Below are 17,404 nucleotides of genomic sequence, written 5' to 3' on the forward strand. Positions count from 1 at the left end.
ATATTTCATATTTCGTCAGTAGTTCAAATTTCGAGACCAAATATAATTCTCTTAAGTAACACTGGTCAATGTCCTTTGACAACCAAGATCATTTAAGATCATTCGGTTTTTATGGAATTCGGAAAAAAACGTCGACCAACTATCAATACATAGCAACTGTCTCAGGCAGAATTTCAACTCGCGACTGAGACATGAAATAATGCTACTAGTAGATTATCGGGACACCCTAACTTCTTAGTCACGTGATCCCTTGATAACAATTGACACAGCACTAAAACATGTTTTGTCGATATTTTCTGTCCAATTCCCATCATTTAGGATCACGCAGCCATTGCAAATGGCAGATAACTAAAAAATAAAACAGTTCTATCCGATAAAACATTATATTCACTTCAAGATAAACATTGAATATGAAATACAAAAAGTCACAGAGAACAAATTGGGATAAAATTTATTTAAAACTGAATGAAAACATTTAACCAACATTGGCCAAAAACAATAGAATAAGACACTGGGTTTCAAAAATCAACATAACAAAATTATGGAAATCTCCATGGGAAAAACCATAAATCAATATCAAGGGTAAAATGGCTTTTCCAAACACGTAATTCTTATAAAAAGAAACTTCGTATATACTATGTACGTACAGTAATGTTTTCACACACACTCTCTTACTTATAATTGTATACCCGGTATGGTATTTAATGATCACAATTGTATTCCTACTAAAACAAATATGGTGTGTGTGTGGGGGGTTAAGCTTGTGAATATGACGATAGCTGGTTGGTGTTGATGACTTCCATCAATGGAGATGATAGTTTGATCAACAGTGATTCTTTTTGCTATTTCCAGTATGAACGATGTTAGATTTCGTCGTATCTGATTTCCATGATAAATCTCAATAAAGCATTAATTGATTAACACTACAATAACACTACCCTGGAAGCCATTGGTATTGCACTATTAGTCTTGAATCTATTAACGATGAAGCTTGCTTTAATTATAATGTTTTCTTCTTTTTTGGAGAAAGAGTATGTAGGAAGCCATTATCAAATTCTTGAATTAACATGTATACTCTTAAACAAATAATCATGGCGAATACTAGACTTCATTTAAAATCATACGTCAGCTTGCTGACACTGGCAGAGTTAAATGATCCATGCAACAGACATATCTGACAAGACAGCTTCAAATTGGCACAGAATTTATCTGGGATGCTTGATGACATGATGATGCTCTGGTGTTTGAAAGTGCAGTTTGATTACTGATGTCATTTCATTCTTTTCACATGTGATTAGATTTAGCATATTTCACAAGTGATAAGAATTCACGATAATAAATCTTCACCAAAAGTTACAAGCATAATGGAATCTTTTAATGTATTTTAAATTAACGAAATCAAATCGCCTTAAAATCTGTATGGCCTAGAAAAGCATAATTAATCACAGCGACAATAAATTGGTTTAACATGTAATTTATATAATTTCCCTCAATAATCCAGCAACGTACATCTTAAATTGATTTCACTTTCAACCAACACTTCCACAGATGAACAATTTATACCAATCATTACCAAGGTGACACTTGTATTGTATACAAAAATGAAATCTATCAACAATATGTGTCAGTAAGACACGCATCAAAAAAGGATGTCAAGGAGACACCAGCAAACATGGCCGTTCGGGGACATTTGTCACGAGGAAACCCACGCAGTGACGAGTGTCTAGAAGACGAAAGGAGTCGGGGTCATGTGAGGACGTCGTCACGTCAACCTTTCGCAGACACATTGATTTGAAATGCACAGAAAGTTGAGTAAACGACCAGGGAATATCTATTGCCAATGATAATGGCACATGCGATGTTCGGTAAAGACTTGCGTTGTAGTTTATATAATAAAACACCTCAGTTACTAACATTCCTCTGTGCCAGCGACTATGTAGCCTATATGTTCCTCTGAGCCATTTGTTGATGTTCCTGTCTGTTAGTATTATTGTGTTTAGCGTGGGGCGACGACCACTTGGCATGCCGATGCTCTTTCCTTATGTATTGCCAAATCGTTATATTTTTAGCTAGATAGTCTAAATTCATATAGCAAAAGTGCCATGCTAATGTATCTTCAATGATATGGAAAGGATAATATTCGGCTGGTATGATGATAAATAACTTTGTTTTTTATTTGTACAATATGCACCGTGTGGATGGCATGCTGGTTCGGATATATACCTGTATGGGCGGTGTATCGCTGCGAGCATATGAAATGGTAAGCTACTGTTAAACATCATTTCGATTGAAAAGTTTCATGCAGATAAATTAAGAATAAATCGGTTCGTTGACACAAGTATGATAAAACTTTAAGATTGGTCGTATCGCTAGTGTAATCTTGAGCTACATATGAATGCTACAAGTCCGTTAACATACAGGCACAGGATGATGCAGACTGCAGAAAGGGCCCGTCAATGTTTCGATTGTAGGCCTATAATTAGAACCGGGCGCCCATCACTCGGTAAACAATTTATGATGACGTAACAGGTATGCACATATGCATGATTGTTCTGTCATAACCGTAACAACATTTACACAACGCACGCGCGAACGTGCCGCTAGTATACGTGATTAGAGTTGGAAGAGGTAACATTAGCATAACCATACCGCATTCCGACATCTGCCATTGGAGAAACCACGACGCAACACAGAAATACCAACAGTGGGCTCCAAAGTGTACTAGACTAACGTTCTAAGACAGCTTGATGATTAACACATCATTACGTTATTTTATCATTTTCCTTTGATTTCAAGAGTCACCCTGTCTGGGGCCCCTTTAATGTTCGTAAGACACAATACAAGGCCAATGCCAATGTTGTACTGACACATTTTGTCATCCATGCCACATTGAGTAAAATAGAGGGATTATAAAATGCTGTAATAGCGGTTTATGTGTAATGTTACATATAATCATTCTGTCATGCCAGTTGATATGCATGCCAACATTCATACACGGTTCGTGAAATAAACATTTTTGATCAACCTTATACACCTCATTCATTGTATATTCACATCTGCTATCAATAAAGGAATAGGTTTCATGCAGTCAAAATTGAATAAATCGTTTTGCTCCAGGAAAATGTAACAAATAAACTGTATTTTATACATAATACAATGTCGATACACTGCATATCTTTTGCACCATACAGTACGATAGATAATGATAGTGATTTCTTAAACTCATCTAAGTAAATGCATTGATTAAGAATGTGCAGTTTTAAATGAAGACAAATTTCTTGTGTCACTAACCCTTCAAATCATGATAGGAGTCACAATCTTTGGCTACTCAAATAAGAGCCATCTTTATTTTTTAAACACTAAAATTTCTATTAAATTTCGCCAGATTGAAACATTTGTGAAATGAGGCGAAGATTAGTGCTGTAAAACTGTGAAAATTCAAAAACTATAATTAATAAAAAAATCAATTGTATATTTTTTCTTGTCACCGAAGGGATGTGAAATAAAAATTTGACGGCAATATATTCAAAATACGCAACAGCTTTCCCTGAGGTTACATGTGACGTATTTTACATGTCCAGATGTGTACTCTTTCTATAGGTCGGTCATGTGATACAATGGACATTTATGATTGGTCCTTTCTGGCCCCGATACCACATAACCACGAATTTCTCATATATTTTTCTTAAACTATATTCATAGATCCAAGAAATATGATTGGATAAGCACGAGCATTATTTGAACTCGTCCAATCACATAAATTCGAAGCGAGAAATGCATTGTGGGATAAGGGTTGGTTCCCGACAGTTTTCGTATTTACACCATCTACATCTATAATGTTAACAGTTCATAGATGTCTGTTTTAACATGCCACATTTGTTCCATGAACAACAAAGGCGATATCCAATAGACTGTGCTATTTCTAAAACCATTAATAATATGTTTATTTTTCTTCTTCATTACATATTTTATATTTTGCCGCCATCTCAGAACATGTGACATTTATTGTGACGGTTGTTGTGTCCGTGCAAGTTCATGATGATGTCGATCACACATTGAAATAAATAATAATTCATGTGTACACGCACTGGGTATCATTTGTTTATGACACGTATTCCAATGACATGATGTTATGATGAAGATACACCTGATATATTTAGGGAGCATTCACACAACGTATATCATATCAATATATATCAAAATAGCAGAAATAAAAAATATCACAGCAACACTTCGTAAGTCACATTTGGGCGTCACAATGGGTTGGTATGGGGTTCAGAACGGATTAACGTCGATTGCAGTGCAAACACCCTCTTAGATACTGCACACCTGTAAGATGCTTTGCGATTGCTTTGAGTCCCGCTTCACTCCAGGGTTCACTCGTGACGTCACACTTGTCAAAGTATCTTTTGAGGTACCGTTGAATAATTTGTCGACACTCAAACTCAAACATGACCTTGACACTTTACAGGAAGTTTAAACAGCTGCACTTACTTCCGAGTAAAAGGAATTCCATTCTTGATTGAAATTCTTTCTTTTGAATAACATCTAACACTTTCTGCTCTAGTAATTTCTTCAGTTCGTTTTGTGTAAAGAACTCATTGTTTCTCTTCATGATCGCGAACATGCTCTGATCGTATTTCCTTTGCATAAATAATGAAGTTTTGAACTTCGTTTGGTAGTTGTTTAAACATCGGTGGCTTCTTCAATGCCGTTCTCTTCATTAGCTGAAGACACCTCACACAAGACGATCTCATCAGCATTTTTGTCAACGATGAAAATGACAGCACTTGCAAGGTAGAGAGTTAAGGTGATAATAGAAAGGACATAGGGCCATCCGACTGACCAGGTCTCCGGCTGGTTTTCTTCCACGAACCTCTTGGCGAATGTGATCAAAGTTATCAATATAGGCAAAGCTGAAACGAGAATTTTTATTACATAACATGGATAAATTCATCAGTAACCAATTAGGATAACGGTTCTTTTAATCATATGCACATTTTATGTGAAACAAAAACGTGCATGAAATCATAATATTTCAATTACGCAAAATGTCAAACTAAGTATAAAACTTATCATATTGCAAAATATATCACCAAATCATTATTCCGTCTTTGCATATTACAGAGTTAGCCGTGAAGGTAGGTATCGTTGTTTTCTCCGAAAAGTATGACGTTAATCTAACAAACTCATGACGTCATAATCAATACCAACCCACAAGGGCAGATAACTCCTATATGCAAATGCATAATAAGGTGTGTTCCGATTCTTCGATTATTTCAAAATATTCGGGTTCATTTAATACGAATACAAAACTATCTTACATTTTCACACATATGTGCATATATACTACATGAATGTGTAAATAAACTGTAATATTTCATTTTTGTTTTCTTACAGGGAAGTGTTATATAGAGCATAAATGCGTCATTGGAGTCTTCTCTGGTATCAATAATAAAATACATATTAGGTGAATAATTGCCTTTTGCCTTCACAACTGATGTTTCAGGTTATCTATTTTACTAAGTGAAAGGTACGTTTTAGCTGATTGCAGTTTGCTGGCGATTGTGTATTACGAAATGCAATTCATAATAGTTTTGATTCACTAGACCATTGGGCGTAGTAAGTTTTTTACTGAATAATTTGAATAAATTTCAATTTTATTTGTAAATTTCATAGACATTTTCCTCATCTCTCTTTCAAAAGTTCATATTTTTCTTTTTTTTTTACATTTGGAAGACAATCGAATACAATGATTAGTCAAAATTCCATGTATCAACACACAACATAAAAACTGAAGTACTTACATGATAAAAACATTAACACTATGGCGGTTGTGTAAAAGCAGGGCTTCATTTTCAGTTCAGATGAAGTGACTCCGATGGTCCCCACGATAAACCCAGCGAATCCACCCATCAGAGCAACGATAGACATCGCTCGGCAGGCATCCATCCAATCTGTTAAAAGGACAAACAGAGATAATTCGGTTTACGTATATCATTTAATGAATTAAATTTGTTTTTTTTTTAAACCAATCCCTCTATCAAAAATTTGTTTCAATGTGGTTTGCTTTCCAATGTAAATTTTGGCGAAGTCACATCTTTCGAATAGAGATAAAAATCAGATACATTGTATTGTCTTTTTTTTTAAATTGTTTTCAAATGCCTCCTGTGTATTGATCTTTGTTTCTGAGGCAGTTTCCTTAAATACAAAGCACGATATAACTGGGGGCATCAGCAAACTATTTGAAAGTTATTATTTTTTTTATCTCAACAAGAAGTGAAACTTTTAACTTGTATGGTCAGCTTCAAAGAACCACTCATATTAAACATACACCAGCAATCATTGTCCATGAAAACTGTATCCATGGAAACAGCCCCTGTATATTAAACCTGTTTAAATAGACCTCCTGTCATAGGTGACATTTGTTCAGCCCCGAATTTCAGCATCAAAAAAGCAAGACAGCTATTTTGTCACGACATCCTCAAATCCTGACTTCGGGTCATGATGGTCTTGCCCGGTACAGCCAATGTGGCAATGATTATGTCAAACTAGCACATGTGCGAAGTCACTGGGTATATCAGGTCACTGATATGTAAAAAAAGTACAACATTTTAGTTGCTTACCTAGAGACCCTATCCGGGATTCATTATCCATACAATTAATGACTCCGGTCTCATTAACATCATCGTAACAGACAGCCCACAGCCCTTCCGCCTTGTTATCTCCCCTGATCCAGCCGCTGGCCGCTATCGCTAGGGACAGCAGGATGACTCCGATGATCATACTTAACAGAGCTACTACCTAGAACATAAAATGCATTGACATTAATTACATGCAATTAACTTATATAATCCTTTATAAATATTTCTGTATATTGATGTAAAGTCTAGATCTTATGCATCCTTTTATCAAATGTTCATCTGCCCAATCCCCGTCTTCTATTACATGGACAGAGTTCACAATCCATGTCCGCCATATAAGTATATAAGAAAATTTGCAATTGCTATCAAATTATTGACAAAAATGTAAAATATTGGTTTTAGCAGATTCCCAAAATCAGTATTTTGTTTGATCTTTCAAAAGATCCGCATGAGATGGAATTCCTTGCCTTATTAAAACTGTCTTGAGTTCCTGTTAGCGTGTATTTCTTTCAATACTTTGCTTTTGTATCTAATTAATTAACAATGCATTTATTCCATAGTATTTGTTTTAAGTCATATTGTGCCATTTCACATACATTATCAGCCACCTACAAGCTAATCAGACATTGACAAACAGATCTATTGAGCTAAGAGGCTTCTCCGGAGATAATGCGTTATTTACGAGATAGACGATAGAGTGCTTGCGTTCAATGATGACACTTTTTATCGTGCTATTATTGTCATTCGCTTTCTAACGTCAAGTGACCTTGCTGCGATCATATTTGGAAATTCACCAAATAACTCTACCTCTTCCTATCCTTTATATAAATAGAACAACAAAGTGACTTTTCCTTTATTATGTTTGTCTAGACAGCGTGGTAAGCTGTTTGTTATTGTAGTCGTTAACACAAAAAAAAAATGGTTGCGCATCGTCAAAAGAATTGGATAAAACTTAGCGGCGCATCGTGCATATGACAGATGCACGAGGAGTAACCCTGAAATGTGTTTATATGTAGGTAAGGATCAAGACAAAAAGTGTCTGATAGAAAATCCCTACTGACAACTGCATTCCTAATAAAAAACTTTTTTTCTGCTTTTTAATAGTTTTCTCTGTTACCCCTAGTGAAATGGTTGTAAAATAGAAGTAATCATTTTCAACACAGTATTCTCAAAATCAAATCATATCGGCGTCTAAATCTAGGAACAGTAATTATCAAAACGAAAGTTCTTACAATTCAAAGCAATATATGCCATGTTTTGCCTCAGGGATTTAAATAAATGCTTTCATATTTGGTTATATCAACGTTTGTCCTTTCTTAAAAGTCCAAAAAGGTAAGATTTTCTGGTTCTTCTAGAATGGTTAACTGCTACACTGCAACATTACAATTACTTTAGGGCATCCCTGTGATACAGATAAATCATATTATTTTCTGAGCTTTAGAAAGGCTTTTGTATAGACTTTATATGTTATGGAAATATATAGTATAAAGCTGTGTTTACTTTAAATAGATGTCAAATGGTTAATAAGATTAAACTTTGATTTTTTTGTGTGTTATAGTTACATACAAAATCAAAAAACAAAATAATCCTTACATTATGATGCCGTATATTTCTACATCTCTTGGTGAATTAATTTCTCCTTTGTTGTGGTGTTACATATCGCGACGTACTTTTAATGCATAGGATGATAAAATCTCGATCCAAACAGGATTGAATTATTAGAGGAAGTTTATAGATAATTCATCGTAATTCAAAACTACAAAGAAATTCAATCAACTTTTTTATTCAAGGGTCATGTAAATGAAAAAATACGCTAAAATCTTCTCTTAAATCATCAACTTTGAGGACGGGGTAAGATGGTTCATACTTTGAATTCTAGTGGATGATATTCTGAATAGAAACGTACAAAATACAAATACAATGTTACACTTTCCCCAAATCTGGCCTCAACATCACCGCAGCGGACATCTAGAATATTCTCGTCGCCTGGCAACGGAAATATATGCTGCAATATTATAACACTACTGTCATGATTGCCCCCATCTGTCTTCGTTTTGATGCACAAAACTGATTCGGTCGCGGTGATATAGTCATTTCAAAACCTATTTCATCGTTGTATGTCCCGTTGGTGTTGTTGACGAGAATAGACGCTGCAAGACGCTGCATGAAATATGGCGATAGGCCAGAAATTCTAGATATATTAAGCGCTTGACAAAATACATGTACACTATTGTCACTCTATAACATAAAAGTGAGATTGGTGGTTGATCTTGTCTTCAAAAAAATAAGACACTTATTAATATATATTGTGTCTAATAATATTATAAATATATCTGATTATTTTATGAATAATACGTTACTTAGTTCAAAATTTAAGACAATATAGGATATGTTTATTATGCATAATATCACCACCCAAAAAAACCTAAACTGCAGATCAAAGAATGGTGCCAGACTGACAATATAGATATTGCATTGACGTTTAGGGAGAAGACCTATATAGACAATGTCTGCTGTCTAATCCAATTGATTTTTGGCAGTAAAAAATTTCGAAGATGAATACTTTGACCGCTATCATCATATGCTACATAAAACAAATTCTGTCATGGAAACGATATTTTGATATTGGAATATAAATGTTTGTAAATTATCTTATCTTTGAGTGTTTCACAATTTTTATGCTGCAATTAATCTGCTTACCAATAACATTTATATTTCAAATTTCAATTTTACAAACCTTTCATCATTATTTTATAAACGTATGCCACTTTTACCATGTTCCTCACTCTACATCATAAACATCTTGCGTTTTTGCCAACCATCGGATTTGGACATGGTTATAGATACTTTATAAAGGTGACTTGCACATGTTATTGGCCTGTTGCTTGTCTCAACCTTTCTTATACACCTGGTGAAATATGCATTACAAAACAGCTAATCCTTTCTAAAATACTAGTAAAGATGGATTTATATTCATATGTGAGAACATAATTGTTCTGATTGCTTTCAATTTGCCACCAGCTATGTAGTGCGATTGTAGAAATTAGTGCAACACACCGACAGTGAACGTAAACCAGTATCTCACAATTTATATCCCTGTTTCCTAACATCGGAACCTCCTCAAAGTGTGGTAGTGCTTTAATGTATAATTTGTATACTACAAAAGACGACTTGTTTCTTGATATGGTAACCGTCATTATTCCTGCACAAATTTATCCACCGACGATTATTTGAAACAAAAAGTGGAAATTTGGTTACATGAGTATTTTCAAAAGATAAAGAACAGAAAAATTGTTGCACCATCAGCCGGCTATGCGAAAAAAACCTATACGCAAACATATCGACGTTTACAAGATTTCCTCAGTTGTATAAAGGGTCAACAAGTTATTCTCAATTTAAAGCGTACACCGATAAACTATGCTTTTTCTCTCTTCAAGATGCCTGTATGCTTTGGACAGAAATCAAACAAAAACAACATTTAATGTTAATAGCATGTGAAGAATGTAACGAGTCAATATGTTTACTCAAACTTAACATGTCATCGGACCTAATTTTCTTCAAATATAGTTTTCTTCAAATGCTATATATGAAGTTTATCATGATATATAATACTCATTTATATTCAGTTATTAAAAACAGTTTCCAAATGGGCTTGAGGCCTCCATCTTAAACAACGATCTGACCTTGTACAACTTGATTGTTTTAATGAAAATAAAAGAGTAGAAAGATAACGTATACCTATGTATTTCATATTTTTGTCATCTAAAACATTTTTTTTTTGCATTTTAGTAATGGGGTTCGGAGATGCATGAAAAAACGAATGAGTAAACGATCCATGTCTCATCTATCACAATCGTAAGTTCACAAAACTAAATGAGAATTGGATTACACCAACAGTAGTTGCTGAAGTCGTTAACAAGTCATACATCATAGGGAAAAAATTAAAATGTGAACCAGTAGGATAAGCTCGATGGTTAAATATTATACATGTATTGACTTTCCGCAGATACTTGTAAATCAAATTGTATTGCGATATAACAGTTAAAACGTCTATCGTTTAAGCGGCATTAATTCGTTTGAAATGATTTTGTAGCGTCTAAACGAAAATGTATTTTTCCTAATAATGAAGATTAAAAACCTTTACATTAACATTAAGTCTTCGAAATTTATTATTTCAACCCAACACGTTTTACTAATTATTGCAAAACATAACTTCAAGAATCGATCATTTGCACATCTGTTAGAACTATTCCCAAAAGAATTCGATGATGTTATCAATATTCTAGCGATATTTTTAGATGTCCAAACGAAAGTGTATGTGTATGTCCGTTTAATATAGCTCACATACATTTACCGAAATCTCGACAGCATATATTTACTTCCCCGAATCTGTTAGTAATCTAGCTGCATTCACCACAGCATGACGACAATTAAATCGGTTTCCCTTTTCTATATATTTGTACACGTGCGCGTGTGGTGGTAAGCTAAGACCGTATGTAAATAAACAATGAATTCTCCGGGGTATTTTTACTGCCCCGGTGCGGACATTTATCACCAGGAGAGGAGATGGGCTGCAAGTTGTGTACCGAACTCGTGGTCACAGTGGAAAGTAATACATCGTAGTGCTACAGCCGGTACTATTTTACATTTATTTTAACCCATTACATTTATTTTAACCCATTACTTGATAGGGAAGCTAGATATCGGAAAAGGATAGCCATAGTATTATAACACATTGATGGAACAGTCTTCTAAACCTAACTATGCCAATTACCAACATGGAGAACATGTTTTATCACATCGGACCACTGTTCACCAGTACATTGTATTTTTTAAGTTCTGACACAGTGTAGCACCAATTACCACCAAATGTCAACAAAGTAATGCCATCTGTTTTAAATTGGCACCACCGACCTAACGACCCGATAAAATACCCAAGTATATAATGCTGGAGGTTTGATCATAATGGCTTCATGAGAATCACTTAACAGAGTTATCATCATTATTTGTTACATTTTATTGCGTTTAATGTTAACGGTATAGTTTTTCATACTGCGCTTTGCAAATGACACCCTTAACTTGTGCCGTTATTTTGATTGGTTGGTTGTTTTGGCTTACTGTCCCATTTACAGTTAGGGTCGTTTAAGCACGACTTGCCCTGCATAAAATACTTTGCATGTGTGAATATATATATTTTGGGAGGCTGCGGTTTATCCATGTTGTACATCCCAATAAAAGTGAAATTCTTGCATTGAAGCATGCCGCTAGAGACATTGAACAACAAATCCTCATTATACAGACAACAAGTACCCCTCCTTTTGCTGACTGGAAAGAAGGAACAGGAACTACCACTTTTATATGATCCCGTCCTCACCGGGCCGAATGCTCAGCTCAAGGCCAAACGTGAGGCGATGTCAAATCAAGAGAATTAAAATCAATGAGGAACAAGAGGATATCCCAAATTTAGTCGCCTTTTGATATCCCAATGTAATTGAGGCAGCAGATACAATTCAAACGTCTTCTCTACATTGCCAATAGTTTTTAAATACCATGTTTACAATGAACTGAAAAATACTTTTTGTTAAACGTCTAGGACCCAACCATGACATAAAAATTGTACCTGCTGACCCTATTGCAAGATGCTAGAATCACTTGTGTTATTTAATGATAACATTTTCTTTTCATTACATGTATGGTTCACTCCATACTGCATCACTTTTGGCCTTGAGATAAGTGTGCGCCCCAGTGGAGAAAGCAATGTATGGATCCACTTCGCTGAGACACACTTCTAGTCCTGCTGTTAGGGGTTGTAAAAGGCGACTAAATCTGTGATCCAATATTTTCTCTTCCTGTATGCCCAATCCAAAATGTCTTTCTTGGCACTGCCTCACATTTGGCCTCGAGTTTCACCCATGTGGGGTATCGTCCATGACCGACAAACAGCATAGCACCTAAAAGTGTCACATGTGTTGGGCGTAAGAATTGTACCTGCTGTCTGTATTGCAAAGTAATCTTAAAAGGCGTCTAAATTTGGGATACAATATTTTTGCTACCTGGCGTTTTTCTCCCTGACGCCTCCCTTGATATAATATCAATTTTGACTTCGAGTTAAGGAAAACTCTGGGTTCTGTCCACAGGAGGAGCTAATATAAAGTCTATATAAGTGGCAGTATCTACTGCTAGGTTAGCAGAAAAGGGAGTATGATGACTGATTTTCCTGCTGTCAGGATATTGTGACCGGGTGTGGTTTGCTGTTTGATGCCTTGGTCAGTGTGCTCCATTGAGATAGCACTATAAATTTGGCAAATCCACTTTGACAAAGATACACTGCAGACATCCAAATCAGACACGTTAACACATGCCACATATTGCATTAACGGGGGTCGTCCTTAACTGACCCTAACTATTAGTAGGACATTATGTAACCTCATCACTCATTATAAATATACCGCAGTTATTTTCTACTACTCTGTGAGTTCGAGAGATGATTGAGTGAGATTGCAATTTCGAACAGGAAAGAGTTTCCGCTATCACAATGAGAGTATGATACACAACATCAAACTCTTAGCTGTTGGTATGACGGTTACCAAAAGAAGGTCAAAGCAAGACAGCCATTCAGAAAGTATAGTGTGCCATGAATTTACTGAAACATCTGCACGATTTCTATACCAGGCGGTTGGCGGACGTAGAAAAATTCAAGTGAACTCGTTTGAAATGCTTTCATACATTATCCAGTACAGATGGTAAACTCTTATACTATTTACTGTAGAAATCTGCTAAAATCACTAAATACACAATATATGCGGTCACAAGGAACCATAAAAAAGACACACATTCCATATGTATGTGTATTTTGTTAAGAATTGTAGAATCGAAATGTTGTGTATTACATCTTGAGCACATGTAATTTAAACGAATGGTTGGAATCACGTGGAAGTACACGTTTAGACTTACCCTTGTTGAGTGATATGTTTGGAAATACGCTAACAGATATCAACAATCCACTAATTATATTGGCCTATTATTTACAAAACAGCTGACCTGCTGACAAACTCAATCTTACCCACCCCCGCACTTAGACAAGATTGCCTCGCGTGCGCTCGTGAAGCTAACTAGATGATACAGGGCATACGATGACAGAAGATATCATATGTCGGTCTGTACCTTCACGTGCATCCGAACACACCGTTACGGCGCGTGCACCTCGTTGGTAGATGTAGATGTTCCTCGTGTGTCTAAATATCTACATGTGTGTAAGTCGATGCAAGGCAAACAGCAAAACACGTGTTTGTGAGATTAGCCATGAACTAAAAACTTCAGATTGTTTTCTTTTTCAACCTGTACGGTTCTAAATTACAATACAGTATCTTATTATATTATGACTACAAGTAATCTTTTAAATTGTCATTCATGATGGTCATAAACGAAAGTTTTCGTGTCCTTAATGCTGTTTTAAACATTCATTTTTTGTAGAAAAAGTTAGTAATTAATTTGGAATAGCCATGTTTTTTATAAAAATAACTTTGCTCATCTCGTTTTACCGATCTCGTTTTACCGACGATATATCAATTAAAAAATGTTCTCATTATGTATGCATATATATATTTCACATTTCCTTCATTAACTTTTATTTCGACAAATATTTTTTTTAAGTTTTTTATGTTTTAATTTCAACTATTGACATTGCATGGCTTTCTCGTGTATTTCATAGATACAATGGCATCAATTTGGTAGTAAAATTTCGTATTTAAGTCATATTTTTATTTAGACGATTAAATCCGGTTGATGTCGGAGATATCATATCTATATACCAGTATGTTTTTCTTTTAAGTGCTTCACTCTACGAGGTTGTAGAGGGTGAATTCATAAAGTTTCTTTATCATATTTTATTTATGAGATAATTTATGTAACTTTTCACTTTTCAAGAAATTAAACTAAAAAATACTCGGAATATGACAGTAATATAGCATTGCATACCATGTCTGATATATATGTCACAAACCTGTACAGAACTGATATTATGCTGTAACGTGATGTAGTTAACAAGTACATTATGTGCAGTGAAATCAGAGATGGCTGTATGCCGTAAGGAATATCTAATCTATGCCATCAAGACGTTTTGTATCAAGGTCAAGATGATTCTCACACACGCGCTTTATATTACACGTGCCGGCCGATTATGCATTGCTAGTCCCTTCAGTAACTCATTGCGATGTACATCAAACAATGTCAACTTAGGTCCGCTACAACGTTAGATGTCATGTCCAAATTTAAACGCATTTCTACCACAGAAATAGTCCGAGGTTTATCTGGTTCTGAGTTCTGACTGGAGATTCTTGAAAGGGCAGGCTGTTTAATTAACTTCGAACGTCTAAGTGTAACACGTCTCACTTCAAAGCCAGAGAATATCCGCACTGCCACAGAAAGGAATGGTTGCAGAATCGAGAAATAACTGTATGGATAGTATTTATGATAATGTAATAAATGAGTAGACTGGGGGAATACTTCATATAGACACATATGTATATACTATTTACGGACTATCGAATCAAATGTAGCATATGTCCCTGTTTGGTTTATTTATTCCAAGACTATTCTATGGTTTAGTATTAAGTATTTTATTAATCAATAATAAATATGCAATCAAACTTTAGATAGTATAAATGTGTAACTTTGAATTTATACTAACACTTCGTTTGTATTGTCTAGAAACATGTACCATTCCGATGTTGCTCTCCTAATACCTTGGTTAATTGATGTATGTATTTTTTCAAATGACAAAACTGTCATATACTTACATAAAGTTTCTAATAAAACTTTTAATACAGGTATTCTATGTTACTATTTCTTACCTTAATTGGTCTCACGATACCGACTTCTTCAATTGAAACGGTAGGAGCCATCCCGCCGTCAACCTCTTTTGTCGGCTCCTCGACTCCTCTCTCCCCATCCGCGAACTCGGAAACATCCAATTCCGACATTCTCTAGTAATTACAACACGTGTTTTATCGTAAAGAATACACTCTGAAAGTCAGTAGAATCTAAAAGTAGAAAGGGATAAAGGTTTTAATCCGGAACAGAGCCTCCACCGACACAACCGGCAGCTCGTAGTTTACATCAATGTGGATGTGAGGGGGATCATGTATCGGGGCTCACGACGGGGGATCAGCTGTGTAATGAGGCACAGTATGGGCACTCAATGTACAAGGAGGGATATAACTGAGATAGCTTTCGGCGATGGTTCCCAGCATAGTTTGTTTTCTTATTGTATTATGCTGCAAATTTTACCCCACAATTTATTGTGTTACGCCTTACTACATATCGTATTTCTTTGGTCCGCGAAAAAACCCGAAAACATTTAGCTAGACTAAAGTTGATGAATCAGGAGTGAGTGAGTGAGCGAGACGGTGAACATATCATTGTATAATCAAGGATAATGTATGACATTCAATTTATGATTCAGTTTTATTTCTTCATCAATTATCATTTTCTGTTTCGTATTGTTCAATATTTTACTACTTGTATGTTTTTACTTTTGCATGTAGTATTGATTATGAATGCAATCATTGATAAATTTTAATTTCACTTCCAAAACGGTCAGATGTTGATGACGATCTTACAAAGAGTATGCCTTACAAAAGGTTAAAAAAATCTTCTTACACTCATTAATATCTACACTCACTCATCATCTTAAACTCACTAACACCCAAACTCACTCTTCATCTTAAACTCACTAACACCCAAACTCACTCTTCATCTTAAACTCACTAACACCCAAACTCACTCTTCATCTTAAACTCAACAACACCCACACTCACTCTTCATCTTAAACTCACTAACACCCAAACTCACTCTTCATCTTAAACTCACTAACACCCACACTCACTCTTCATCTTAAACTCAACAACACCACACTCACTCTCATCTTAAATCACCAACACCCACACTCACTCTTCATCTTAAACTCAACAACACCCACACTCACTCTTCATCTTAAACTCAACAACACACCACACTCACTCTTCATCTTAAACTCACAACACCCACACTCACTCTCTCATCTTAAACTCACCAACACCCACACTCACTCTTCATCTTAAACTCACCAACACCCACACTCACTCTTCATCTTAAACTCACTAAACACCCACACTCACTCTTCATCTTAAACTCAACAACACCCACACTCACTCTTCATCTTAAACTCACAACACCCACACTCACTCTTCATCTTAAACTCAACAACACCCACACTCACTCTTCATCTTAAGTTCAACAACACCCATACTCACTCTTCATCTTAAGTTCACCAACACCACATTCACTCTTCATCTTAAACTCACCAACACCCACACTCACTCTTCATCTTAAACTCAACAACACCCACAATCACTCTTCATCTTAAACTCAACAACACCCACAATCACTCTTCATCTTAAACTCACCAACACCACATTCACTCTTCATCTTAAACTCACAACACCCACACTCACTCTTCATCTTAAACTCACTAACACCCACACTCACTCTTCATCTTAAACTCACCAACACCACACTCACTCTTCATCTTAAACTCACTAACACCCACACTCACTCTTCATCTTAAACTCACTAACACCCACACTCACTCTTCATCTTAAACTCACCAACACCACACTCACTCTTCATCTTAAACTCAACAACACCCACACTCACTCTTCATCTTAAACTCAACAACACCCACACTCACTCTTCATCTTAAACTCACCAACACCCACACT

General features: G+C 35.5%; 1 protein-coding gene across 1 annotated transcript; it reads right to left on the minus strand.

The window, feature by feature from the left end:
* Positions 1-437: 437 nt before the first annotated feature.
* LOC138317294 (peripheral myelin protein 22-like) lies at positions 438-15,771 on the minus strand. Its single transcript, XM_069258865.1, has 4 exons — positions 15,497-15,771; positions 6,627-6,804; positions 5,808-5,957; positions 438-4,916 (listed from the first exon to the last, which is right to left on the minus strand). The coding sequence occupies exons 1-4, from the start codon at positions 15,623-15,625 to the stop codon at positions 4,687-4,689; spliced, it is 687 nt and encodes a 228-aa protein (XP_069114966.1). The 5' UTR covers positions 15,626-15,771; the 3' UTR covers positions 438-4,686.
* Positions 15,772-17,404: the final 1,633 nt, after the last annotated feature.

The sequence above is a fragment of the Argopecten irradians genome, chromosome 1 (genome assembly GCF_041381155.1).
Source record: "Argopecten irradians isolate NY chromosome 1, Ai_NY, whole genome shotgun sequence".
Taxonomy (NCBI): domain Eukaryota; kingdom Metazoa; phylum Mollusca; class Bivalvia; order Pectinida; family Pectinidae; genus Argopecten; species Argopecten irradians.

Bases quoted from the DNA above. Each gene is read 5' to 3' on its own strand.
- LOC138317294 (XM_069258865.1), bottom strand. From the start codon at position 15,625: ATGTCGGAATTGGATGTTTCCGAGTTCGCGGATGGGGAGAGAGGAGTC. The intron at 6,805-15,496 runs GTAAGAAATAGT...TTTATGTTCTAG, and splicing joins GTATCGTGAGACCAATTAAG to GTAGTAGCTCTGTTAAGTAT. The intron at 4,917-5,807 runs GTAAGTACTTCA...TTCTCGTTTCAG, and splicing joins AGTGTTAATGTTTTTATCAT to CTTTGCCTATATTGATAACT.